General features: G+C 40.2%; 1 protein-coding gene across 8 annotated transcripts in view; it reads right to left on the bottom strand.

The window, feature by feature from the left end:
- Positions 1-27,172, bottom strand: part of ELF1 (E74 like ETS transcription factor 1) — an 87,403-nt gene that overhangs the window by 33,745 nt on the left and 26,486 nt on the right. For 6 of the 8 annotated variants that reach the window (XM_071448282.1, XM_071448283.1, XM_071448276.1 and 3 more), the window contains exon 2: positions 3,806-4,115. In XM_071448282.1, the coding sequence (XP_071304383.1) occupies positions 3,806-3,877 (72 nt within the window). In that variant the 5' untranslated portion in view covers positions 3,878-4,115. Of the gene's footprint in view, positions 1-3,805; positions 4,116-4,488; positions 4,512-21,550; positions 21,705-27,172 lie in introns of those variants that run through there. The other 2 variants (XM_071448279.1, XM_071448280.1) reach the window with 2 other exon arrangements.

Here is a 27,172-nt window from a genome sequence, read left to right as displayed (position 1 = left end):
GAAAACTGAACCCGCTCCTCCTCCGAGGGCTAAAGGCAGCAATCTTCCTTTCTGCTCTCTAATTCTTTTAGTGTGTTTGACATGCTGACAAGGTGTTTCTCTTTTTCTCTGAAAATTGTCTCATCAACTGTCACCAACTGACAGAAGATCAAAACACCATCCGGGCCACGGAAATGGAAAATAAGGAAGGGGATTTCTTCTGCTTTGGAGGTACTGTCTTCTCATACTGTAAGTCTTTAAGGATGACAACTTGTCCCAGGAATAAGGCAACCAGCTTTTAACTGGTGTGGAATAAATTCTGTGTGAGTGAGTATGGGTGGGAAGAAATATATGCAATAGATAGTAGAAGGGAAAAGCTACATGGGGGAAAAAAATGGAGAAAGCAACCTCCGGGAAAAAAACAACTGTCTTTTTAACCAAAAAACAACATTCAGACTCGCAATACAGATGGTCCAAACAAACAATCTCCCCCCCAAACGAACAAATAAAACACCCCAAAACCCTAAACAGAACTAGGGGAAGTGACCTTAGTGACTAGAAAACAGCTTTTGAAGTTTTCCTTTGCTGACAGTCCCTGTGCAGAGGCAGAGGTAGCTTCTCAACTTCAAAGGTGTTCCCACTGCCAGCATCTGAGAAGGGACCAAATTGCACAGAGGGATGCTGCAGGCAGACACACGATGCTCATGTTTCTGGGAAGACAACCTCATTACAGATTTCATATCTTCCTCAAAGTCATCATAAAACTGCAAATGGGTAAAGGGAAGGAACCTTCTGCAGGAGCTAGAAACAGCCAAAAAAATGTAGACTTTCACATTGACCAGGTGGCCTAATCTTTCTGAAAGCCCATGGAGATATCAGGGAACATGGAAGAGCAAAGGTAGGCATGAGATGATGGTGCAGAAATCATGACTCAACCAAAAGTCTCAGACCCCTCTTTATCAGAAGAAAGCAAGAGAGAAACAAATGCCAGAGGTACAGAAGGTGTCTTCAGGCACAGGTTACTACAAGCATCAGAGCCACCGGAGAGAGCCCAGCCCGACATAGAGCAGTCATGCTGGGCACCATGTTAGCAAATTAATGGCTGTAATGATTCAACTTCTCCCTGGCACTATTTAAAGTGGCTGCTATGGATCTAGCCACTATGCCTGCTTTGATTCAGCTTTTTAAATTAAGAATGTCCTGATCAAAAAGTTCACAAAGCACTAAATAAAAAGGCATTGAGAGAAGAAGCTGCAGATAGGAAAAGAAGCAGGTTTAGGCAGTGGCATTGACTCAGCCAAAGCCTGCAGGAACTCCTACCCAGTTTTGTTTGTGCCATCTCCCTCTGTCTCACAACAATAACAAAAGAACCCAAACAAACAAAACAAAAGCAGAGAAAAAAGGAAAAAAAAAAGGGCAAACTCTCTATTTTAACCAGATCTCTGACATGTAGCAGAAGTCAGACAAGTTATCAGTAGCCTTAGCCCAAGCTACTTGTTCCCGTCTGAAAATTATAAGGATATTTTCACTTCATTTCTTCCTCACCACAGATCTACTATGTGATAAATGAAACTTCCAAGTATAATGAAAAATTTAAAAATCATTCTTTTTTAAACTGCAAAAAATAAAGCTGATAAGAGCAAGTCCTTCCCATTCACATGGGTCCATGTGACTGAGCCCCTTCCACTGGTATCTGTCACTGAATGCTTACATTTGCAAACTGTTCATAATTTATGGTTGTTTAACCAAGACTTAAAAAAAAAAAAAAAAAAAAAAGGCAAAATAGCCATGAATTATGACTTCCCTAAAATACTGAGCATAGTTGCCACTTAGACCCTGAACCTCTCCCCACAGCTGTCCCATGTCCCAAGAGCTCTTGGCACAAGAGAGCTCCAGGCAAAGCTTTGACAAGAAGAAAAGCACCAAAGTTGTTAAAATTCCAGCTTGTGGGGGCATTGCAAAAATAACGATCGCAAGATGAGTTATATGACATCATTTGTATACAATGAAGATCCAAAAAAATGCTTTTGCCCAACACAGAGCACTTACAGAACTAATATTTTTGCAAAGTACACAAATTCTGTTGTCTATTCCCAAATACAACTAATCTAAGAACTTAGAAACTTTAGGAGTAGCAATAGCTCCTGTGTAGTAAGAAGCAGATCAACCAAGTATGAGCAAGAAGCAGTCTATTTGGGTTAAGGTACTACAAGCTCTCAGCCAAAGGAAACTTTGTTTCAGCTTCCCAGGTCTTCACCTGTGCAGGAGGTCTCTTCTACAACTGGGCATTTAAGATTTACCTTCAGGCAGCCAGCTAGCTGGCTGTCTCTGTCTTTGATATCTGAACTCAGTGAACCCAGTGATTTAAAAGAACCTCACATCTGACTGGAGCAATGGACTTCCTTGCTATGCACCCTCTATCTCCAGCCTTTCATATCTTTGATTTCACCACCTTTAGGGTATGCTACAAAACATCTTTGCTTAGACTTCATCCAGAGCAGAATTTAGTAGGGTTATGAGATAAACATCAAGGTTGAGTTTGTTCTGAAGCTGGAGAAAGCTCTGTTTAGAGAGGTTTTACTGTCCTGTTGAGCACTCCTTAGTATTTTTAAAGTTTCTCAGGTGAGCATCTGAAGAAATTGCAAGAAGCAGAACGCATGGCTAAACAAAACAAAGCCCTATCTGCTCGCACTATCCCTCCCAGGAACCACACTGAAGTAGCCCTCCCTACCTCAATTCTCCCATTTCCTATTGGCTTGTAAAGTAAAGCCAGCAATGAACAACCAGCAGAGCTAATAAGTAAGGCTCATTTTTGACTACACTTGTGCAATTCCCATATCTAAATCCCCAGGCTACCACAAGCTCTGGAAAAATACAGGGAAGGAAGTTACATTACTAATTCCACCCAAAACTGAGTTAGCACTTTAGACAGACAACACTCAGTTCATTGAAATGATCGCATGACTTTGACAGCAGAAACAGGCCAGTGACCCAGACAGATATTAGGCCATACAGAAAACCAGAGACAAGATCATAAAACCAAAAGCAGGGTATTTTTTTAAGAGAGGAGAATAAATGCTTTTTACATTAACAAAAAAGGAACAGTTTGTCATGGCACTTAGCCTTTTAAAAAGGCTCAGACACCTAATTTCTTGTTAATAAATGCAAGCTCTAATATTAACCACCAGCTATAGAGAAGGTGCATTATTTTTACAATAGGAATCCTACACTGAAGCTTCAGGACTCACAGGATGTGGTTTAAATAATCACCACCTAACTGAGAGTCTGTGTAGGTAGAAACAGACATATTTTCCCTGTAGTGTAAAAGAAACCAATGTAAATTACTTTCAAGCTTATTTCTGAATAACCATCGTGCAGTAACACAATTTAGAAACCAACCTGTAAATAACAGTGAGCAGGTATGTACTGCCCCTTCCAGTCATCTGCAGGATGACCATTACTTCTACTCAGAATTTTATCCTAGTACACTAGAGAAGTTGAAACTACTACAAAATACCATCATTTTGAGAATTCTATATCACATCTGCATGGATTCTACTGGCACAAATCAGCAAAACAGGAAAAATAGTTTTGGAGGAAGATATCTCTGCAATACTGCAGAGGTTATAACATTTCAGCCAATTTCTGTTCCGCGCATGCAAGTTACGGGAAGTAACAGGAAGCTTTTGAAACAGCACAAAGATCTGCTGCAACAATAATGACCTCAATGTTTCCTTTTTGTGTTTTACACCACATTTTTTCCTCATGTTTCACAATACTCCTAACACCAACTTGTACAAATATGGTTTCTTAGACCATCCCATACCTGCTGCTCATCCTCCATGACGTTGCTGGCAAATTCAAACACAAGCTCATTCTGCTGTACAACTGCTGCCATAATAACGCATTCCCAGGTCTCAGCTCCACATACAAAGAAAAATGGTCTTGAATGTGAAAGAACAGAGAGCTTCACTGAGGTCCAGCTGGGCAGAAAGGCAGGTTCACAAAATGGATCAAGTATCAATGTTTGTGTTTCTTAGATCATCAGTGTTCCTGGGTTCTTCTCTTCTCAAAGCAAAACAAACCAAGGCAAATCCTTTCCTGAGTTGTTCTTCCAGCCTCGATAGCCTTTACCACTGTGGAGGGAAAAATAAAAAAATTATCATTAAAAAATTAGCAATGTGAAATTGTAGCAGTGGCAGTAAAGCTTTCTATGTATTAAAACTATTCTATCTACATCCAAGGAAGTCAGACACTTTTGTGTCTCCAAAGGTATTACTTTTACTGATTAATGTATAAGAACTTTCATTACCTGAAACAGAACTGTTTCAGGAAATATGACATCAGTTTCAAAGTGTTTCATATTAAAAGCATGAGTCTAAGGAAATCTTACAAAAGTTAAAGAGAAAATCCATATTTTCATTTGATTCAGATACGCAGTTTTCACATTCATCAGTACCTATCATCTTCACAGTTTATTCAAAGTAAAAATACAAAACTCAGACAGACCTACTCAGCTGTAGGATATCCCAAGTATATCACATTTCTTCTTCACACACAGTTGAAATTTAACAAAATTGGTGTTTTGCAAGTAAAATGTTCTGGATCTTGAATCCCCATGTAAAAATGATGAAACCAATCAATAAATTCTTTGTACAATCCAGAGAGTGCCCACGTTCCTACATGAAGCAGATCTTCAGCTTCATATTAAAAATGTACTTTGAATGTATCCTTATCTCTACCAGAGGCTCTCAAGCAGCCGGAAGGAAACAGCACTGGCCACATCACGGCAAATTAGAACTGTCAAAAAAACTGCACAGTACAAAGAAAAAAAATCCCCAACTACTGAACATAAACAGCTTTGGTGAAAGGATGCCTGCCCACAGCTCCCATGCTGTTACTTACTCATCTGTGCCAAAGGTAAACTCAGTTAGGGTGAGCTGACCAAGAGGCTGCTGCACCACCTCTGGGGAAAGAGGCAAGCACAAGAAGAACTCTTTGTATACAACTCAGGTGACCCAGACATTAACTTAAAAATCTACCATTTCAAATAATAATGGGAGCAGGTGTCTAAAATTAGGAACCTAAGGAGTGTGTTGGTGCCTAGGAATTTAAATCAATATATTTTAAAAGAAGAAAAATGTGCGGTTCCTAGTGTTTTGAGCAAAATTCTTTAAACTGCCTTGGATTAAGAGCTGCTGTGACAAAAGAATAAGGGGCAGAGGTGTAAGATGCACCCATCCAGAGTGAGACCCACAGGAGAATCAATGTCAGTGCCTTTGGTGATGATTAGCATCTGCCTTTGTACAGGAGGTTTAACTTTGCCTTATTTTTGCAGTAGGGTCAAACTCAAAAAAATGAAGATCATCTTCTTCTCCCCACTGCCAAGCAATTTAATTAGGGAGGAACATGTCAGAGACTTGTACTCCCTCACTCTAGGAAATGTAACAGCTGCATTTCCTATATAGGTTGTGGTATTCCCAAATTCCTAAGTAGTGATGGCAGAGCATTTAGGCATTTAAGTCACTAGATCCTACCCTTCTAAGAAATCAGGAAGCTCAAGATTATGCAAAAAGGAGAACCTCCCCAACTTCCAAAGTGTGCTCTAATTAGCTGTTAAAAGGTTTGTAAGAGTAGCCACAACCTTAACAACAGAATATTTACTTTAATGAGAGTTGCATGCATGAACAGAGAAGGAAGTGCTGTAGGAACCATTTCAACCTCAGCACTTGCCACTTTAGTGGTTGACTTGAATAGTTAACAAGGCTTTCTCCATACTTTGGCAGAGTTGTGGCACTGAAAGCATTACATGCAACCATATAATCCTGGGTGACTTCCCAAAATCTAATTATTTGGCCTTGCCTTTTGGAAGATGCCATTAGGGAGTAGACACACATTGCCAGCATAGTGGGAGTAAGCACAGCATGGCCCATCCTAGACTCCTATCATCCTGTATACCAGACTGAAAATGAAGTATATAACTATATAATATATATATCCTGTATATCAGTCTGAAAATGAAGTATATAACTATATAATATATAGTTTAATATTGCCTACAGACACTGATTCAAGTGGGTCAATCTATGCCAACAGGGATACACCAACTTTTTCAGAAGAGAAGATAGTTATGGAAATTTATATTGACTAAACTTTACATTAAGTAATAGAAGTACAACTTCTATTTTGGTTCCTGTTTAGGAATAAATTGTAACTGTCCAACAAGATGAAACAATATTTTAAGTCACACCCTCTAATCACTGAAGAGCAACTTCACTGTAAAGGATCACAAGGCAAACAGGGAAATACAAGAACCTCCTCAGCTGTCCAAATTTAAACTTCTGTTTAAATGGAGGTTAAACCAATTGTTCAGAGTCAGAATACTGCAAGGGCTTATAATCACAGCCACTACACTGACTGAAGCCACAAGTATGAACAAAGGCTACAAGTTCTTAAGACCCAGTAACTTTCTAAGGTCAATAACAATTAATACAGTCAATGTAAAATTGGGATACAGGACAGGTTGGAGACACAGGTTACCCAGTAAGGTCTTAAATATAAGGAAAACTGGAGGTCAAGCTACCCTAAAATTTTTAAAAGCTCCCCACATGCACTGGGAGCTGACATTTTCTTCCATTAGTGCCAGGTTATCCATTATTCTGTAAAATATTAATATTTTACAGTAGATACTACAATACCAAAACGTACACTAAATGCATAAGATATAAAAGCTGTGGCAGTAAACTTACTAAAAGCCATAAAGAAATATTTCCTTACTTTTTATTTTAAAAAAGAAACAACAAAACTCTCAATACAAAACTAATTATCCTGACTTAATATCATTTAAGAGACTGCAGCAGCATATTACATTTGATCAACACAAAGAATGCTTAAACCAGTGACACTATGCTAACATGAAAGTAATCATCTGATGCCATTGTAGGAATGGTCAGTCAAAAGCTGCTTTATGAGTTCTGCACTGTGGTGATGCAGTGATGTGAGACTGTTCCTTCTCCCCTACACCCTGACCCCAAAACCACCAAGGGCTCTATAAATAAAGACAAATGATACATTCTTTTTACAAAAGAAACATCTACCACAACATTAGTACCAAATCCAAAGACAAGTGAGTGAACAAGCTTTAGTGAGCTTTTACATCTAACCTTATAAAAGTTAGGGACTCAAACTATTACTGTTTGCAGGATATTTTTCATTACTTCTGTTCAGTGTATAGTAATAGCAAATGATCTATTGGGCAACAACAGCACAGCAGAATAATGCAAAAGTGCTTTCCTTTAATCCATACTACTTTCTCTGCCATATAGAAAACAAGAGCAGCTTTTCACAGAACCCAGCAGAATTCTAAACCAGCTATATTTTCCTTCACATCTATTTTTGTAAACTGTGCTTTCATTATTCCAACTATCACAGGGTCCTGCTGTCTATAGGCTAACACAAACACGACTATTGTTTTTGCTATGTAATGCCATTTATCCCCTGCCCGATTTTACATACATCTGCAAGTAGAAAATAAGTTATTTGCAAACAGCATAAAAAAGTGTAAATTCTATTCACATGCACAGTAAGCTTGGCTACATACAAATAATCCTAGGAGAAAGGGAACCCAATATATATTATCATAAAATTTACATGAAATTTTCAGAACTACTACTTACTTACTTCAGGAGGAAGTAAGGTTTTGCTTTCATTTTTACTAATTGTTGTACAAATATATTATAAAAAGCAGCATTAAAACACAACAATATAACAAACATCTTGATTTTGGTTAATCCTTGAAACAGAACTCAAATTATTTCAATACACATGGAAGCTCCCTCACCCACTGATTTCAACATCTAGGAACAAGCTCCTCAATCAGTCTGTCAAAAAGCACATTCAGTCAATCTAAGCTTTAGTACATGCTACTCTGGTATCCCAGAAGATGCACTGTAGGATTCTGTCCTAAACATCAGCTAGACATCACAGCTTTTCCCCCACCACTCTTTACCGTTTATACCTTCCAGTCAGTCCTAGCCCGCTGAGGACTAACTGAGCCAGTTCAACAAAGCTTCTAAGAAATACCTCCAGAACCAACACTTTTGGTCCCAATGGTGAAGCTGCAATATTGCAACTCGGATCCATGCTGGAATCCATAAATTCTCCTTCAAATCCTGATAATATGAGCCACTACCTTATCATTCAAGCACTGTAATGCAGAACGCCAAAATAAGACAATGGCACCACACTGGAGCAGGTGTAGCAGGCATCAAAGTACCAGGCAGAAACCCAAAAATTTGCTAAAGGTCAGCTATGAGCTTAGAAGACTCAAGTCTTGCTACTGAGAGCATCCCAGACAAGCTGAAAGATGCCTCCAGGAAGCTACTGGATCCAGTCCCATTTAGGGTTACTAAAGATTACTGTAATCATCCTGCACTGCCTTTCTCATGAAATTAATAAGATCATTCATACATTTAAATCAAGAACCAGCTTAGTGCTTTAAGATTCAAGTGCAGATCTGAATTCTGAGTTACTGATGAAACAGTTCCACTCATTCAACACAGGGACAAATCACTTGAGACTGGACTTTCCCATCGATTTCCTAAGACAGTCTGTAGCATTAGCATTAGCCTAGAAACGTCAAAGTTGTGACTTAACAGAAATGTAAAGCTGAACCCCTCCCTCCTCTACGCCATCTTGGATACAGAGAAAAGAGGGGACGAAATGAGAGGAAAGGGAGGATTAAAGAAATCTGAACAGAAGGACTGAGAATCATCTCAGGTGAGGTCAAACACATGGATGGTAACCACACCATTTCACTCAAATTTCTAACTCCATTCTACCAGCAGAGGTTAAGGATAGTTCAACCCAGAGTCAGTTCACCTTCTGAAGAGTCAACAAGTATCATCGTAGAGTCAGGTTTTCTTAAAAAGGAGGGCAAAGCTGAATAATATTGCAGTTCTCTTAATAAGAAATCCCAGATCAACAATGATCTTTATATTTAGTTCACACCAAGCATAAATGTTAACAGTTTAGTATTCTGTGTCATGGACTAATAGTTCTTCATGGACTAACAGTTCTTCATAGTTCTTCATGGACTAATTTTTACTATCCAGTAATATCACAAATTTGCACAGGACAAGGGATTTGAAACATGTGCTTAGACTCAGGGCATCTGCAATGATGAAATGACAAGAAGAACAAATTAATATATGTCACTTGCCACAAAAAGTTTCTGAAATGTCAGTCTTTCTACTGCTCACACAAATTAAAGGAGATAGAAAAACAACACGGTTAAGAGGGTAGAACTGAGGAAGGAAAGAAGCAACATAAAGAACAGACTCAAGTCTTCTGAGAGCATCCATGCTGCCTAGAGCAAACTGTGCAAAGGGCAGCTGACATAATAAAAGCCAACAGAGTGACCTTTGCTGAGCTTTCATTAAGGACAAAGAAATCATCAGTATCAATAAGTCCTTGTTTTGCAGCCTGTCTGGAAACCACAGGCTCTCAGTGCATATACAGCAAGAAGGACAGAGAGTAAAGGGTTTATCTGTTAAATATAAACAAGTATAAACCCCCAAAGTTGACACAAAATCCAGTCAATATAAAAGAAATTAAAGGAACCCTCTTGACACAAAAACAGATGTTTACTCCAAAGAGAAAAAAAAAAAAAAAACAACAAATGCAAGCAACAAGCTCTTTGCCATCACAAAAAAAAAATAAATTCACATTTTCATCTCTTTTTTTGTAACTATCTCTTTTAGCCCGAATATTTTAATTTGAGGCCAGATTCCTTTCCAGACTACTAACAGTAATGGCTCCACCACTGTTTACAGACTCCCCCACCCCTGAAAACTCTTTTCTTCCAATCTCCCATGCTCCCTCAGATTTTTTTAAGTCTCTTTTATTCAGTACATTTATGTAACACAGCTGTTGTACACAAACCTCGCAACCTGGCAGAGCCCTGCTGGGAAAGCTGAAAAAAATCAGAAGTATAGTTGAGGCTTTTTTTCCTCTGTATCCTCTCCTACCAGCACGCTCAATGTGTTGAGGCAGCCTCAAATCAGTGTAGGTGTGTAGATGTAAAGCACTCTAAGTAATTGATTTATGCTGCAACAACAAAAGATCAGCCTACCACCAACAGGCCAGGCCTAAAGAGCGACCCAAAAGATACTGAGGTGAGACAGGCTTTTCTACTGAAGCTCCTGAGCTCCAAAAAAAAACGTACTTGAGCATCTGTTAAGAGCAAGCCTCCCCAGTTTGATCAGGCAAGGAAAGGCCGGGTTTTAGCCACCTGTCTGCAATATTTGCTCTAGCAAAGTAGAACCATCTTAACAGGAAAAGTTAGCTGACCTAAAGCAGGGGACCAAGGACCCTCCAGGGGGAATAGAAAGTCCAAATACACTTCCCCATTCCTCCAACATGAAAAGAACTGAATTTTGCATCTTCATAGACTGACTGCATAGTATAAGAAGAGGTTAAGGAGATGGGATATGACCTATCCCCCACAATGGGACAACTCCATTCTGCCTCTCCTCCCCAAATCATGTGAGAGATTGGACCTCTTTTCCTCCTTGCCTGCCAGCCCCCAGCTCTCTGTCCATTTCAATCAAAACTGTTTAGTGGATTCAAACATCACTTTGCAGCTGCCCAACTTTCAGCACATTAGACTCCAAAAAGAGAAGAGCAGGGTAAATTTTTAGAAGTGGTTAGCCATCACCTGGCTACTCATACAGCTTTGAAACTTTTCAGATTGAATTTGGGTTACTGAAGCCTCAGGTCACAGATAAATCACTTATTCACTGCACAGCCCCTACTCTCCCTCCCTGCAGGACACACGGATCCAGGCACACACAGCAGCTGCAGTTGCATGAACACACTTTACATCCATGTGCACATGCAGCACACATGCACCAAAGGATACGTATGAAATGTCTGCCCTTCTACTGACTTGACTTTTAACTTCTGGTGCAGCTGTTTTGCCTACCAAGGATTAAAAAAAAAACCACATCTCTATACAACAAGGGGATACACAAAAGTCCTCCTTCTCTGCTTCCAGTTCAGTCACCTTCACCCACTGCTGCTCATCAACACCCCAGTGCCACTGGGAAAATATACAGTTTGATCTTCTCCTCGCTCACTGAAAGCCAAACAAGATGAACTGCCCCACCCCCAAAAAGGAGACCTAAAAGGACAGTGTCCCCCCAACAGTGCATGGGGACAGCACACAGTTTGCCAGCCTGAAAGAATTCCAGAGTCTGCCTACCAGCCAGGGAATGGAGAAGCATCAACACCTCAGTATGAACATCTTGGTCTTGGAAAGCTAACATCTGTGCATAGGCATTGTCAAAAAGGAGAGGGGGTGTAAGCCAGCCCTTCACCACCTGAAAAATGCTGGCCACAAGCACACCACCACACTGAGCTCCCTGGCAACGACAGCATGACTGCCCATCTTTCTAAGAATTCTCTGTAGGACTATCTAAAGGTCTCTTATCCCAACAAAACCATCAGGTTTTGTTACAGGGAATGTTTTTGAAAGCATGGCCTTTTGCAGTAATGTAATATGGATCCAAGGAGCAGCTGAAAACATAACATTCATGGCAAAGACCTGCTTCTCCTCTTGCTACTGCAAAATGGTACACAAACACACTAATGTCCAGTAAACGCAGAGTCACAGTTAGTCTTGGCAGTCACTAACTTGGTCTGCCCCTTGATTCTGCCTTTTGTAGCTAATTCATCACTATTGGTAGAGAAAGGAGAAAATCAGGTGATTATATTTCCCAGGGAGGCATTCAATTAAGTCAACAAGGCAATTAGTTTTGAAAGAATGAAAGAAAAGCAACTAAAAATGCATTGGTCTAGATGTACTTGCTCAAACTCCTTGCTACAGACATAACAGAAGCGAAAAGCTTAGGAAAATTGTAAAATGTTTTAAAAACAGCTCAATGTAATCAGACCCAACCAGCCCCATTACATAGGGATTTCTTTTTAAACAATGGAAAAGAGCTGTCTTAACACACGACAAACCTTCAGTAATGCAGATTGCAATCACGTGTCTCTAAATGCAGGATTTTGCTGTTATTTATTCCTGTTAACTGCACACTTTTGGATTTACATATTCTCCATCAGAAAAATAGTAATATATTAAACATTGCAACACCAGAATAAATTGACTACAAGTTGGATATGACACTGCAAATGTCCACTTAGTCCAGCTCATCAAGTGGTAAGTGATACTAATTATAGAGAGAAAGGAAAACAAAAGGTCTCTCATTACTTCCTCTCCTATAACAATTAGTATATGCCATTTTATCCAATAGTAAATTTGCAGACTGGTTTTATGTCTTGTAATAAGATAACCAAATTACCAGCATTAATAAGTAAATAAGTAACATTAGTATCAAATATATCTTCCTATTTTTCACACTGCACAAAAACTCAAAATGCTGTTTTAAAAAAAGATACCAAGAAAACAGTAAATTGATGAAATCCCAAATTGGGTTCAGAAATTTTTGCAAACCAAATGCATTATTCCAGTGACACAAAATAAATGTTTTAAAAGGCACCTTTAAGTGGTTTCTTGCATTTAATAGAACCTTTTATGGAGCATTAAGACTACAAGCCTGCAAGCATCTGTAACAATAGAGCTGCAGATAAGTCAGATTTCACTGATTTCTAAGGGAAAGTTCCCTTGCATCTTTCAGAAAGAGCTGAAGGGCTGAAGACAGCTAAAACAGGATATGAGGAAACCTGTAAAAGAGGGGTGGAGGGGGGAAGAACTGTTTGACCCTGCAAGATGTTGCTCTTTTGATTAACACGTACACACAGGAAAATGAAGTAGTGGCAGTGGGAGGAAGAAAGATCAGAGAAACTAAATATAATTGCTTTGGAAGGGTGCCAAACTTCACAAATTACCAGTTGCTGGTCTGTACCCAATACTGACATAAAACTGTCAATCGTTCTCTAAAAACCATTTTGCCTATAAATTAGTAACACAGTCATTATTTTTAAATCACCTGCAGGTAAAAGTTAAGTTTACCAAAGAAAAACTGATGGCCAAAAACAATAACTTCTTTTTAGCTTCACTACAAATGAGCACTATATATATATATGAAAATAAAGAAAAGGAAAGCAAAAAAAAAGAGGCCAGCAGAGATCAAGTTCGAGTTAAAAGTTTCTTACTCCAGGCAACCTCTTCCAGCCAAGCATCAGTAATTCTAGATCAGGGAGTTAAATTCCCACAGGACTTTTTCAGTATTCTGCAAAAGTTGCTACAGGACCCAGCTCAGTAAAAACCCCATTACAACTTCTGTAACACAGATTTTTAGCATTCTGTGGATTTCTTTTTGCAAATAATTTTTAAAAAAACTCTTCTAACTGGACTGTCAAGCACAACAAACAAAATACTTTAATAAGTTCAAAATTACTCTCTGACATAGCCATAGAAGTGCTGTATGATTTGCATTTCTATGTTTGAGTACTTGAGCAGTCTCAGAAATCTGAATTTAATGGACGTGCACCAGCTAGAAAGGGGCACAAACTAATCCACACAGAACCTGCTGAGGCCTCCCCTTTCCCAAACTCACAGACAGACCTGGACTTCAAGCCTCAGTTTAGTACTTTGTTCTTGTCAGTGATATTTATGTTCAAGGCTGCATTTGGCAACTGCCAGTTTGAGAAATATAAGGGGTCTTACCTTTGCAGTGTCTTTAAAAAAGCTGTAAGGATACAGAGCAGTTTAGGCCATGTTTGCCTCTCATTTGCTGTCAGCTGTCAGCAAAATGAACAGTCAAAAGCCTCTGGAGCAGGCTGGTATTAGTCAGCTAGACTTGAATTTCCAGTTCTTTTACATTGCTGTCTATTTTCCTCCATTAGGTTAGCCTGTCCTACCCTGGTATCAGATTACAGGGAGCCAACATTTATAGCACCTTGCAAAACAGTCGAATATATCACATACCTAAGTCTGCCTATACCTGCTGCCCTTAACCCTTTCTACCAACAGGAGAAACATTTATTCTGAGTTAGACTGTATCACCTACAAAACATTTGCAGCAGAGGAGTCCTTTTTCCTTCTTACCTCACAGCTTACACAATGGAGTGAGATTTCATTTTAGGAACTGTGGAACATAGGCAGGCTACGCCAAGAACAGAGGCTCCAAGATGCCCCCAAGAACAAACCTGCACCTGCAGACCCTACCTCCAACAAGAGCCCTGGCCTGGAAGCACTTGTGGTTTATCTCAGCAGGTCTGAGAAACCCCAATCCCCATTCTGGGTTCAAGATCATGTAATTACACTGATTCCCTGCCTCCCCTCAGACCCTGCTGCTAGAGCAGGAGGCAGGCAGGTGTGTTCTCAGCACAAGGAATGGCACAAGGAGAAGGTGTTTCCAGCCCATGGCTCTCCCAGCAACACTGGCTTCCTTCTGCCCAGCCAGGATGCGGTGCTGCCCTGGGCTTGGCTGTTCCACCATCTCCCTGATGGCTTTTAGCCCAACTTCCCTTTCTGGAAGGTGTCCTGCTACCCTATTCTCACAGACTAGCCCTAAAATTTAGACAGTGGCAAGTCAAATCCTGCAATGCTGAAACAAAAGGAGCAGCAATTTCCCTCTTTACACAAGATGCATGGCCAACCCACGGCCACCATCTGCAGTGGTAGTGCTTCAGAGGACTACACAAAGTATTTTGTGTTCTTGTATGAGGTACCTTAGCTTTCCTACATGCTCATTGTGCATCTTGGACTTAAATAGAGTTTTAACAAATGGATATGTATATTCTTACAACTCATCCAGAGTTCTTCAGGCATCCTCCTTCTTGGGACCAGTGGTGCTTTTTGTTAAAGCTGAGAATACAGTGATAGACCATTACACTCTTACAAGCAAGCTAGCTCAAGAGAGCAGAGATGAAACACACAAGAAGAATAGATAAGAATCACAGACAAAGTCAAGGCAAAGCAAAAAAAATAATGGCTAAGAGGGTTTGTAATGAGAAACAGTACAGCCCATACCACAAAGCACTGCAACTAATATCTATCTGTAAGCTGCTCGAACTCAGCACTAGACAAGCATTTTGGTCTTCGAGAGATTCTACTCATTTACAAGAACACTTATATTTAAGCTAGCACTGTGGTTAACAATGACATGCAAGTAAAATATAGATATATATTTCAGTCTCATTTATAAAGCTTATCAGTTAAAACACGTTTTTGCAAACCATGCCTGAAGCTTTTTAATCTATTTGCCACAAAGATCCTCATTCACCTTTACCCATAAATATAAGAAATTAAGTACTCAGTCACTCATTTCCAATGGTTATACCACAGGAATTAATCAGTGAGAACTTCTGCACCAGGCAAGAAGTCACCTGTTTTCTACAATCTGTGACCAGTCAGAGCACATATACAGTGGCCCAACATACACCTTTCTCTAAACATCCCCAAAGGTCCATTTTGTCACCCATTCGGTCACAACAATTGAGATTACTTATTTTCAGAAGTTTTTTCTGAAATAGTTTTATGAGTGAACTAAGGCAAGTAGTATTGTGAGGTTTTTTTTTGGTTTTTAGAGTTTGGAGAGTTCAATACTATTCCTAACACAGGCAGGGATTCACTCATGAGGCTGGGACAGGAGAGACAAATTTCCATCAGCATATCTCTTAGAAAAATTAATGCACATCTCCTACTGTCAAAATCACAAAGCTGATATTTGCACTGAGCTTTCGTATAGATTCAAAAAACCCCAAAAAGCAACAAAAAAATGCCCAACCCAAGAAAAGGTGACAGCACCTGCTAACATCTCACAAGCAGAATTACTTAATTCAAAAGTCTGTAGAAATGGCAATGAAAGGTAATTTAAGAAGAGGTGCAAAGTACCAAACCATACCTACAATTAGTCAGACTGATAAGGAACAGCTGCACACAGGGAAGTCAAAGCCCTCAGATTTCTGAACTCCCTCCCACTAATCTCCAAGTCTCACAAGTCTGGAGTAGTCTTTTTCACTGTTTGTCTTTTCTAATATAATTGTCTGGATTTTTTTAGCACAAGAACATTCAACCTAATTTTTGGTTTAAACAGATTTTTTACGGTAGCTCAGACAGCATTTATGTAGGCCAGGATAGACCTGATCTCTTAACTAAGACCAAAACAAACCACATCTTTAAGAGAATCTCCAGAGACAAGACATTTGTTGCACCTTTCTGAGGTAAAATCTTCTGATTTCCAGTGTATCATAATTTACAGATCACTGTGGCTGCAACTCACATGTCATCTAAAGCCTAACAAAGAAAACTGAAATTTATTGAAAATTATAGACTGAGGGACATAAGCTTTTCAATTCACAGGTAGAAAGGTAAAGGCTAATTTGGGTTGGAAGACTGTAACTCTGTATTTTCCCTCAGCATGAGTCACAGCTCTGAGCTGGGACATGCTTTCTGCATGGGAAATTTGTACCAGTGTCACAGCTCACCAAAGAGAGAGATAAGAAGGAACAAAATACTCCAGATATGCTCAAGTAAAAAACAATAGGTAAGATCTGCACCATGCAGGAAAGGGAGCAAAGTCACCTGCTGACCAATTTGCTCTGAACTCAAGGAATACTTTCAGAACATTAGCTTAAAACTGAACTTGAGATTGGATACAACTTTAAGAAAGTACCTACACACACACAGCACTGAGAGGAGGGAGGGACATGGTCTTGGTTAGAAAATGTGAGTATTACATAGCCAGAGGGACTTCGAAAAACAAAACAAAGAAAAAAAAACTAAACCAACAAAACCCAGACCTTAGGCTCTTGCTGTAACTTGTTTGGTACACAAACCACCTTGTTACTAGACAGCCAACTACTTATGGGTGTGGAGCACACAGCACAAAGAGTTCTATGTGCAGGTTATACCAATAATCTCAGTGTAGACACACTGAGTATCCCCCCACTATATGTGGAAAAAAGCAACACAATTCACTTGTCTCTAAACTTTCCAGAGATGACTCCTTCATCCCTGCAGAGAAGCTGCAAGTTTGAGCTTTTTATCTCCAGACTTGGTCATCATCTTTCCTTCTTTCTCCCTACTAGCATCTTCAGCATTACTCACTTCTTGTGCTTTAAGAATAACATTTTGAGAGGCAAATGCTTCTACACTGTTCTTATTTCACTCTTGCACGTTTGTCTCATTTCAGCCAGCTTTTCAAAAGGTAATCATTACCTTTCAGGTTCCAAGTCAGAAATTCACTGAACTGTGCTGTTTTCACAGAATCACAGAAGTGTGGGCTCCCAGGAAAGCAGAGCAGAGGGGCAGAATCATATCCCTCACCCTGCTGGCCACACTGCTTTTGATGCAGCCCAGGATGCAACTGGCTTTTGGGGCTGCAAGCACACGTTGTTGGGTCACGTCCAGCTTCTCACCCACCAATCCTTGCACTTAAAAGTATGATGGTGTCTTTGCTTCTTAATCCTGCACAGTAAGGGTCCAGAACCAAATGCCTTTTTAAAAACAATGCCCTTCACCTATTTGTTCAATATTGCCCTTCCTCAAAGGCTGCTGCTGGGTAAAATCAATGAGGTACTGAAGGCTGACTGAATTGGAGAAGCAGCATTAACAGTATGAAGAGTACAGATGTTTCTGCTGGACTGAACATCCACCCAGGCCATAAAATGTTACAGACTCAATTAATTTAAATGTCTGCAGAAAAAAAAAAAATCTTAGTTAAAGAACCAAGCAGAGAATATCTAAGATCCTGCCTTTAAAACCTCCTCAAGGTGAGAGACTGCTTACACAGTTGTAGTGGAGAACATTCACTCAAGACATAATTAAAGTTAGCTTTTTGGGCCTTTAAGCTCCCAATTTTAATGCACTCTGAAATGCAATATATTCATTCCAGGTAATTCTAAAAATGCATATTCTTCATGATGTTTAGCATAATTACAATAATAAATGCATTAACTTGCAGCTATGCAGAACAAGACAGAAACTAATATTCCCATGCCATTTGTACATTTTTCTTTTTACAGATCAGTGTAGCCTAAATTCGTGTTCTAAAGTATTTGCATGGGGTGGGATTAAGAAGGGAGACTATTAGTCTGGGGAATTTCAAACTATTGAACTTGGCTATTAAGAGAATATAAATTACCTTCTGATCTGTTGTTAGACTAACAGTTCCCACCATGGGGTTTCAAACAGTGACAAAGCACAACTTAAAGACCAATAAGATTAAAATAAAAAAGCAAAAAGATTTTTCTTAAGAGTGTTATGGAAAAGGAACAGGGTCTGCAAAGGTCCCTCCAGGGAAGGCAGTGTCTGGACAGGCCAGTATTTCTCATTTCGTAATGTCTGGGGAAGTGTACACTGAAGCCTAAGTCACTCTTACATGAGCACACACCTGCTCTTGGGAGACACAGAAATTCACTGCTAATGAAATGAACTTGACACAGAATTTATGAGTGTTGCATGAAAACACCTACAGAATCAGTGTACTCTGAAAACTTTCAGAGCTCCCACCAACCAGGTGTAGAGAAATTCAAGCCCCACTTCTTCCTCATTTCACCATTTAAGTTCCCATGTCTTTTGCAGAGCTAAATAAGGCATCAGAGGTGGCTGCTGTGCATGTGCTTGTGCCATCCAGCTGCAGCCCCCACCACGGGGCTCTGTGAGCCAGCCTATTCCCCAGCTCTGGGGGGAAGAAAGGCAGCAGGCAGACTGGGAGGGAACCAAATCACCCAAGGAAAACACAAAATCATCCCATCACCTTGTGCTGAGTTATGAGCCCAACTTGGTGTCATTCTGAAAAAAGAAGCAGCACAATCTCACCACAGCCAGTGGCTCACAAACCTGGAGACTTCTTTCTCCCTCCCCTCAGCTCTGCAGAGTGAGTAATAGAGATACTTCAGCATGCACTTGGCCCCCTCTCTCAGGCATTGTCTGAATGAGGTGACTGCACGAGTCCACTCACACTTCCCAAAAGAGAAACCCTAACAGTGTCATACACAGAAGGGAAATTGAGGAGACATACTTCTTCTGCAGCAGCTCTTCCCCACTTTAACCCACAAGGAGAAGATTGGTCCTACCTTTCCTTCATTCTAAGAACCTCTAACACTTCCAAAAGAAAGGACTAAGTTTGCTCTAAGTTTTCCATATAATGAATGGGAGCAAATGTAGGTTCCATCTCCTGAAAATGAAAGGTCCTTCCTTGGGTCACAACTGACTTCTCTGAACTATCAGGAGTTGATGCAGGCCCCAGTGCAGACAACCAAAAAATGGTTTGGATTGGAAAGGACCTTTGAAGATCATTGAAGTCCAAACCCAATGCCAGAAGCAGGGACATCTGTCAGTAGATCACATTGCTCCATCCAACATAAGCTTCCAGGGATAGGGCATCCACAACTTCTCTGAGCACCCTGTAACCAGTGCCTCTCCACCCTCATTGTCAAAAATGTCTTCCTTATGTCTAATCTAAATCTATGCTCTTTCAGTCAAAAAACATTGTCCCTTTTCCTGGCACTACAGGACTTGGTAAAACATCTCTATCCTCCCTAAAGTCCCATCTATACACTGAAAGGCTGCAAGAAGATCTCCCTGGAGTCTTCTCTTTTCTGCACTGAACAACTCTCTTAGACTTTCTTTGTAGGATAGCTGTTCCAGCCCTCTGACAATTTTCATTTAGGTCTCTGGGAAAACAAACATTCCAGCTTTTCTTGCAGCACCACAGCCTCATCACGCAAGAAGCTCCTCAGAAGACATCATCCCTGTTATGAAAACCCACAAATTATCATAGGAACCAGAGGCAGAATGTTTTTTATGTGTCACTTCTAACCTACTCTTTCCTCTCCCAGTACAACATTCAACCCATACAGAGTCAGGAGGGAAAAAAAAAGGAAAAAAGAAGAAAAAAAGAAGAAAAAAACCAATAAAAATAACAATCCATTATACACCACAAAACAAACAAAACCCAAACAAAAAAGGCAAAAACAAAACACCCCAATGAAACAAACAAAAAACTATACAAAACATCCCCCAATAAAGAACTAAAAAAACCACAACCAAACAAAAAAAGCCCCCCAAAAAAAGCAAAAGAAGAAAACACAAGGGAAAGCTGAGTGGTAGAGGGAAGATTAAGTAGTACAATAAACAAGGTAATGCAGAGACAGGCTGCTTTACATAGTTTCTAATCCATCATTTAATTTATCCTCTACCCTCCTTTCTTTTTTTAATTTCTGTTGTCTAACATTTCATCTGCTTCTGTGAAGTCTCAGTGGTTTACTGTGACCATAGATACAATGAAATAATATCAGAATTGTGTGGGGGTGGGTAAAAACCCCAAATCTATGCCTTTTTTCAAGATGCCATACACTTCAAGCACTTTGTGGAGGTTTTATTATATTTTCCCCTCAGGGGTTGTGCCCTGTTTGTACCTTTCCTTTCTCAAACATGACAGTACTGAGAACAGTGCTCAAAACCTGAAAGGGAGAAAGCCAGCAGAATCATCCTGTCGCTGTGACAGGTTTCCAGTGCAGCTCTGTTAGAAATGCGGGAGCTGGTGCCTTTCATAGAGGCAAAATGTCGAGTTTTGCCCTTGTGGTGCTGGCTCCCGGCCCTGCAGACACCTGGGGGACCAGGAGCTCAGAGTGGTGCCTGCCTCTGAGTGCAGCTCCTCTGTGTATGCAGAACCTCTCATGTGGGCTGCCATGCAGAGCGCCCCATAGCCCAACACAAGGCAGGAGAACAAACCCTAAACCAACAGCAACTAAAAATCCTCAAACCCCTTATCCACAACCCTACCCCAATCTCACTACCCCTACAACCTTTCTACTCTTCCCCACCCTGAGGAATGTGACCCTCAGGCTAAGACCCTATATTTTAAAGAGCATATAGTACAGAATCATTTTATCACATGGTAAAGACATCCCTACTTAATGCTGGCTAGTCAACAAACATACAGTTTAAGAGAAAAAAACAATATTCTGGGAGCACCAATGCTGTCAGATGAGGAAGAAAAGGTCACCAAACGAGACAAAAAGGCTGAAATGTATGCGCAGTTTCAGTTCTAAAATAATTTTGATGTGCAGACTACTCAGTTCTCTAAAATCTAGTGCTGGGGTAGATACTACTAGAGTTCTAGTTTCAGGAAATTAATTATGTTGCAATAACATCTGTATCTTCAGAAATCATGCAACTTACACTAAAAAAACTGTATCGTTTATAATAGAAGGTTTTATGTGCTTTTTCTGTGCACTTCCAAAAAGCTGTTTAGCTCAAAGCCAGAGCTGTCTCAAAACTACAAGTGTATTGAGATGAAAAAATTAATAATTAAAAAGGGAAAAAAAACACTCAGAAGATCACAGATTTTACAATAAAAACTGGTCAGGTAATGTGGCAATTACCTGCCCAGAAAGCCATTAATGAAATTGCACAACTTGAAGCCCAACCTGCCCATTTCTCAGATGCATTTAAAAACTCCCACGCTGGGAGCTGTGGAAAACAAAACGCTGGACCTCAGCTCTCACTGTGCCAGGATAACTGCCATGGTTATTCACACTTGAGGAGTTCAAGTCCTGCTTTCTGTTGTACCACATAAACCCTGATCCTTACTCTCAGGTGCCTGAAGAAGGGGCTGGCAGGGACAGCAAGGCCCTGGGCGCACGGGCGCAGAGCGTGGCGCTGAGGAGACAGTTGGTTGCACAATGGCTGCCTGGGGCAGGCGGCGCTGCCATCTCTGGCGCATCTGCTCCCCTGCTCGTGGTTTAACGACAGGAAGCACAGCCCGAGATACCCGGGCCCAGCCGCCGGCGCTTCCTGCCCGCACTGCCAGGTCTGTCCCCTGCGCAGGCCGCGGCCGCCCGCCACGAGCAGACACTCCAAGACACCTTCTGAAGAAACAGAAGAAAGAAAAACAAAGTCAATTAGGCCCACGTGCAGAAAGCCGGCCAGATGGATGGAAGAAGAAGCAAACAGGTCAAATGTATTGAAATGTGGCCCCAGAAGGCCACCGAAGCAGTGCACAAAACACTGATGCAACGTTCTCATCTAGCAGGGCCCGGGACAACAAGCAGGCCACCTGTGGAGGTCTTCAAGTCTGGTCTTCCTCAACCAGGCTTGTACACCACCAAGAAACCAAGTTACTTTACTTAGCAGATCTTTTAAGATTCTAGAAATCTTTTAAGATTCTTTCTGAAATCTTCAGATGTGACCTACAACCGACAGGAAAAAACCCATTGCCAAATACAGTACCAGCTTTTTCTAAGACCACCCTGTCTTAGGTGGTCCCTAGAAATAAGGACAGGTTAATGATCTACAGGGCTTTCCAACACTAATACCTAGAGTAACACACCTATTAGTCTCCTGCAAAATTGAAACCCTGAAGAAGCATTTGGTACTCATGTGGTAAGCACAAAAACCAACTGCTAGACAAAGCAAAACTTCAGAGAAAAGCAGAAACTCCAGCACAACTTTAACTTCTATAGTATCCGTATGTGAAGCAATAGGCTATACTCAGCTCCTCTGTAAGTTGTCTTCTGTTCAGTCTTAGATTTCCCTATAATATCATCTGTCAGAAAACATAATTTCCTTAGTCGGCCTAAAAACTGCATTTTCAGGCAGGATGAGAAATTATTCAGATAGCCTCATATCTGTTCTCCATCGATGACCAACTGGTGGTATAAAATGGAGGAAAACCAATTTTGTGCTGTTATCAGCAGGGCTGCCAATTAAAGCAACAGGAGACATGTCAGTCATGTAAGTTGGGAAGTACATCAACCAGTAGATATTTAATTGATTTTACATTATCATGTATTGCTGTGGTCTAGGAGAATTTTCTGCATAAACCTAAAAGCAGTACACATCTTCCCTGGATTTCAAGGAGTATCTGACACATTTTACCCTTCACAGAACCAAGGTGCTCCATCCTAACATGGTCTCTGTCCCTATCCCAAAACAGTTCAGAATAAAAATGCCTTCTCTTAGTAGAACAGCCACCTCAAAGTCAGAAGTTTGCAATTCCCTGTAAAAGAACAGGGTCGAAATTCTCCTCATTTCTAGCTAGAAACATATTCTTCAATCAGGTTCCTCTGATACAGCATATTTTGTCCCTGGCTTTCATGTGCTGCCACATGAGTTCTATGACCACTTTGGTTATTCCACAGAACCACACGTGTCCCCTGCCTTAAAAGACAATACTACATCACTCCATGCCACTGAATGCTTCACCACTTCATGCCTTGGAAATCCGAATGAAAGCTCTAAACTAGGACCCATCAGACACTAAGAGAACGTTTGCTTCAGCAGCATTTCTGACATCCACTTAAGACATACGTCCCACCCTTGACAAGTACTCAAGTAATCCCAAGCAGCCAACAAATTTAAAAAAAAAAAAAGAAAGATACAAAAAGTAATGGTTGCTCAAAAGCCTTTCTGAACAAAAAAGCCTTGCAGCATGAACTGAACCTTACTAAATTTTGCTGGATTGGCAAAAGGAGAACTGAAAAAAAAAAAGTATTTTCCATCTCAGATTCCAACAATACTATGTAGCCAACAGCATTTTGCAGATTTGCTTCTTAGTTCGTAAGTCACGTTGGTCATATCTTGCAACATGTACTGGCAGGATTTAATGTTTTCCTAAGAAAACTGGGGTGGCAGATGCTGACACTGGTCCAGAAATGGTTTGCTCTCAAGCTAGATATTCTTTTTAACCCTGAAAGTTCATCTGTGTCCAACACAGAACAACAAATTTTATCACAGCAAACATTTCAAAATTCTCATACATATTTATTTTCATGATGTATTACTATGGTACTAACTCCAAGCATAACAAACACAAAAAGTAATATTTACATGCAAATTCAAATATTTTATATGAATTATAGATTATTCACTTAGAAATTTAATGTAAGGAGCATAGGGCTAATATAAGAGGGGGAGGGGAATATCCATTTATAAATTAATTTGAGACACTTTAAAATCATCTAAGTTTCCAAGCTCTGTACAGTTGAAGCAAAAATGAAAAGGTAAATGTTGTAATATTTACATTTATAGAAGCAAAACAAAAATCAGGATGACTTAATTTCTAAAAGATTGAAAATGTACTCCTCAAGACTGCTGCTGCACAGCATCAAGAAGGTACCCACATGCTCCTGCATTTGTTCATCTGACTCACTTACAGCTAACAGGAGGAGTGGTCTCCACAGTGGCTTTTCCAGCAGAACAGCTGTGAGTCAACTTGCCTTATATCTTTGCACCTAACAGCCCAACTGCCTGGCTCCAGTGTGTTTTTTCGGGAAGGTAGGAGGGACCACACCTCACCAAAGCACTGTAAGAAGAGAGGAGCAAAAGCGAAACTGAGCTGGCCGACAACCGCTGACCAGGCTCCCCAGACAGAAAGAAAGAAACTGCCTCCGTGGATTTCTACTGGTTTTAACCAGCTTCAGCAGAGGGGAACATGATTTTTAATTCTACCATATCCCTTTAATAAACACCCCAAAGAAGATATTTTCCAGACAACTGAGGAATTTTTTACAGTGTTGACTTACCGAGCAGAGCACAATAACCAGCTATTCTGTTTGCACTACAAGGCAGTACAGTGCAATGAGTTAATAATTTATCATGGCATTGCTCTTGGCAACTGACCATAATCAACTTCTAAAATTCTTCCTCATTCTTACATTTTTAGTCTCAGCAAGAATATGGCACCCTCAGAACCTCAGCCCTACCAGAACACTTCATAGCCAAGGTAAGAGGTTTAATCTTCTCGAACACCTGCTTTTCTTCTGCATTGTTTCAGGCTCAGAGCAAAGGTCATCATTTCATTTCAATAACCTGATTTAGCAGACAGGAATAACTAAAATATTTTTAAACAAAGCAAGAAGTTAACATTCTTTCAAAACTGCAGCAATGCAGTTCTCATCCCTGCGTTTCCTTCCCGTTCTTCTCACAGAAGTAAAAAGAACAAAAAAGCCCAAGCTTCTGTCTTCACCAAAAGCTTTTATTTGCACGTGATCCCAAATTAACAAGCACATACCTTTTCCTCCCATTTTATATTATCAAGGCTTATTCCTTTACATAACTTTGGGCAATATTTAATTTATCAGTTAACACATTCTTCTTCTCAATCAGAAGGATCCAGCTATGGTGTTCAGATAATTCATTGGAAAACAAGTTTTGATGTGACATGTAGAAGAGAGTTATGTCAATCATCCTAAGTATTGCTTTGCTGAAGCATTGGCCAAGAAATGTGGTCCACTTCCAAGGACAACTGTGCTACTTCGTCCTTTCCCTTGTTGCTCAATCCCAGCTCTTACAAACTCCATAGCTCCACCACTCTGAAATCAATCCCTAACCTGGTTCAATCAACCAGCCCAGCAACTTCTGTGGCATTGACATCTGACTTGCCAACTTGGCTCATCTTGGCTGAACCAGATAAGGAAAAGGTTGCTCTCGCAAGCAGCTTGGTCTGCGAATAGGAGGGGAAGGCAATAAAGCACTAGAAAACAATCTATGCTGTCAGCGAGAAAAAATGAGGATGGCAGTCCTCAAGCAGCTGGATGAGTGCTCCTGCCAAGAAAACATCCAGGAATGACCATGCCCACCTCTGACTGTTTTGCTAAAGGCACATTTTAAATTAAATTAGACTGGTGCAGGTTCGCACGCTCACAAAGACGTTGGTCTAGAGTTTAAACTGCAACTTTACCTCAACTAATACAGCTTTACTGTTGAGTCTTACCTAAGGGCAAGCTAAGGGCCTGGGCAGATGCTAAATGAGCTGTTTAAGGATTTACAACCCATCACCTCCAGGAGCATTCACTATCCGAGTAAAACTTGCTTAGCCCAAACCTCCCTCCTGTGCTCCAGGGCACATCCATGCAAACCGCTGCTGCATGGCTTTAATGGGATGTGCCACCAAGCCAGCAGGGAGGTTACACAAGCTGCCTTCACTTAGGAGTGAAAAAGCAGCTGGTGTGAGGCTGAAGAACCTCCAGTGTGCACCTAAGCTCTGTAAGCACATGGTATGTGAAAATACCAGAGCCAGCATCAAGGCATTAGCATTATTGTCCCATCTAGTTAATAAATACCAGGCTTGCTCACGACAGACAGTGTAACAGGTTCTCTGAAGGCAGTCTCTGTCAAAAAGAAACTACTTTCTCCGCACAGCGGAGGTTTCACCCCACCTAGAGATCCTCACTTAAGGCAGCAACAAATGAACCAACCAAATTTCACACTGATTTTTTTTCTATTTTCTTTTTTTACTGACATGTTGCATCTGTGCAGCATGCATGCATCAGTAGTCCTGAGTTCCCTCTCTCAAGGCAATGGGATTTTACCCAGCTAGCTCTCTGCAAGTAATAACTGCTACCATCTCTCCCCTCAAAAGCACAGATTTCACATTATCATATATCAATAAATGTCATCACAGCTTTTCTGTTTATGAAGTGTAAAAGTACAAATTAACAAAATGCTTCTGAAGCCACCTGAACACATGGCATCCATAAGAGACACTTTAGACATTAAAGACACCAGAATCTATACACAAAATATACCTTTCTAGCTACATTGCTTCAAAAGTATTAAACCTTTTCTGCAAATGCCCCTGTTATAATTAAAAAAAACAATTAAGTCCAAGATCTTATCTTGTAGTTTGGCAAAAGTTTTTCAATATTTCTTACTGTTGAGAATTATTTCTAGTCCAGTACCATTGAAACAAGATTTGAAGGACCATACTAAAAGACAATTAGGTCTTTATAAAAACAAATGGTAGAACGTTGCATTACATCAAGCATTCATAATCAGATATATGTATTTCAGAAGTACCCAAATAGGAAAATATTCTGTCAAAAGTAACTTTCTTTCTGCTTTTTTTTCTCTGGAACTTCCTTCATAGTCCATATTTAAATAATCTAAATTAATGGTTTCTATGTAAGAATCATAGAATAGTTGTTGTTAGAAGGGACCTTTAAAGGTCATCTAGTCCACCCCCCTACTGTGAGCAGGGACATCCTCAACTAAATCAGGTTGCTCAGATTACAGCCTGTTCAGACAAATTAAAATTGTGTTTCACTTAGTTGCTTCAAAAGCAACTTATTTCATTGTTACTTTGAACTGATACTAAAATAAATACACTTTTTTCACCAAAAAGGACCCACACATTTGAAAACGCTGCAAGCCATCCTCAGCAAACTTCAGACTGTTTTTCAACACAGAAAGTTTCATTTTCATTCATATGAC

This window comes from Agelaius tricolor, unplaced genomic scaffold, assembly GCF_023055355.1.
Source record: "Agelaius tricolor isolate 1412-34295 unplaced genomic scaffold, bAgeTri1.0.p SCAF_26, whole genome shotgun sequence".
Taxonomy (NCBI): domain Eukaryota; kingdom Metazoa; phylum Chordata; class Aves; order Passeriformes; family Icteridae; genus Agelaius; species Agelaius tricolor.
The sequence above is the reverse complement of the archived record's forward strand: the minus strand, read 5'-3'. Positions and strand labels throughout refer to the sequence as shown.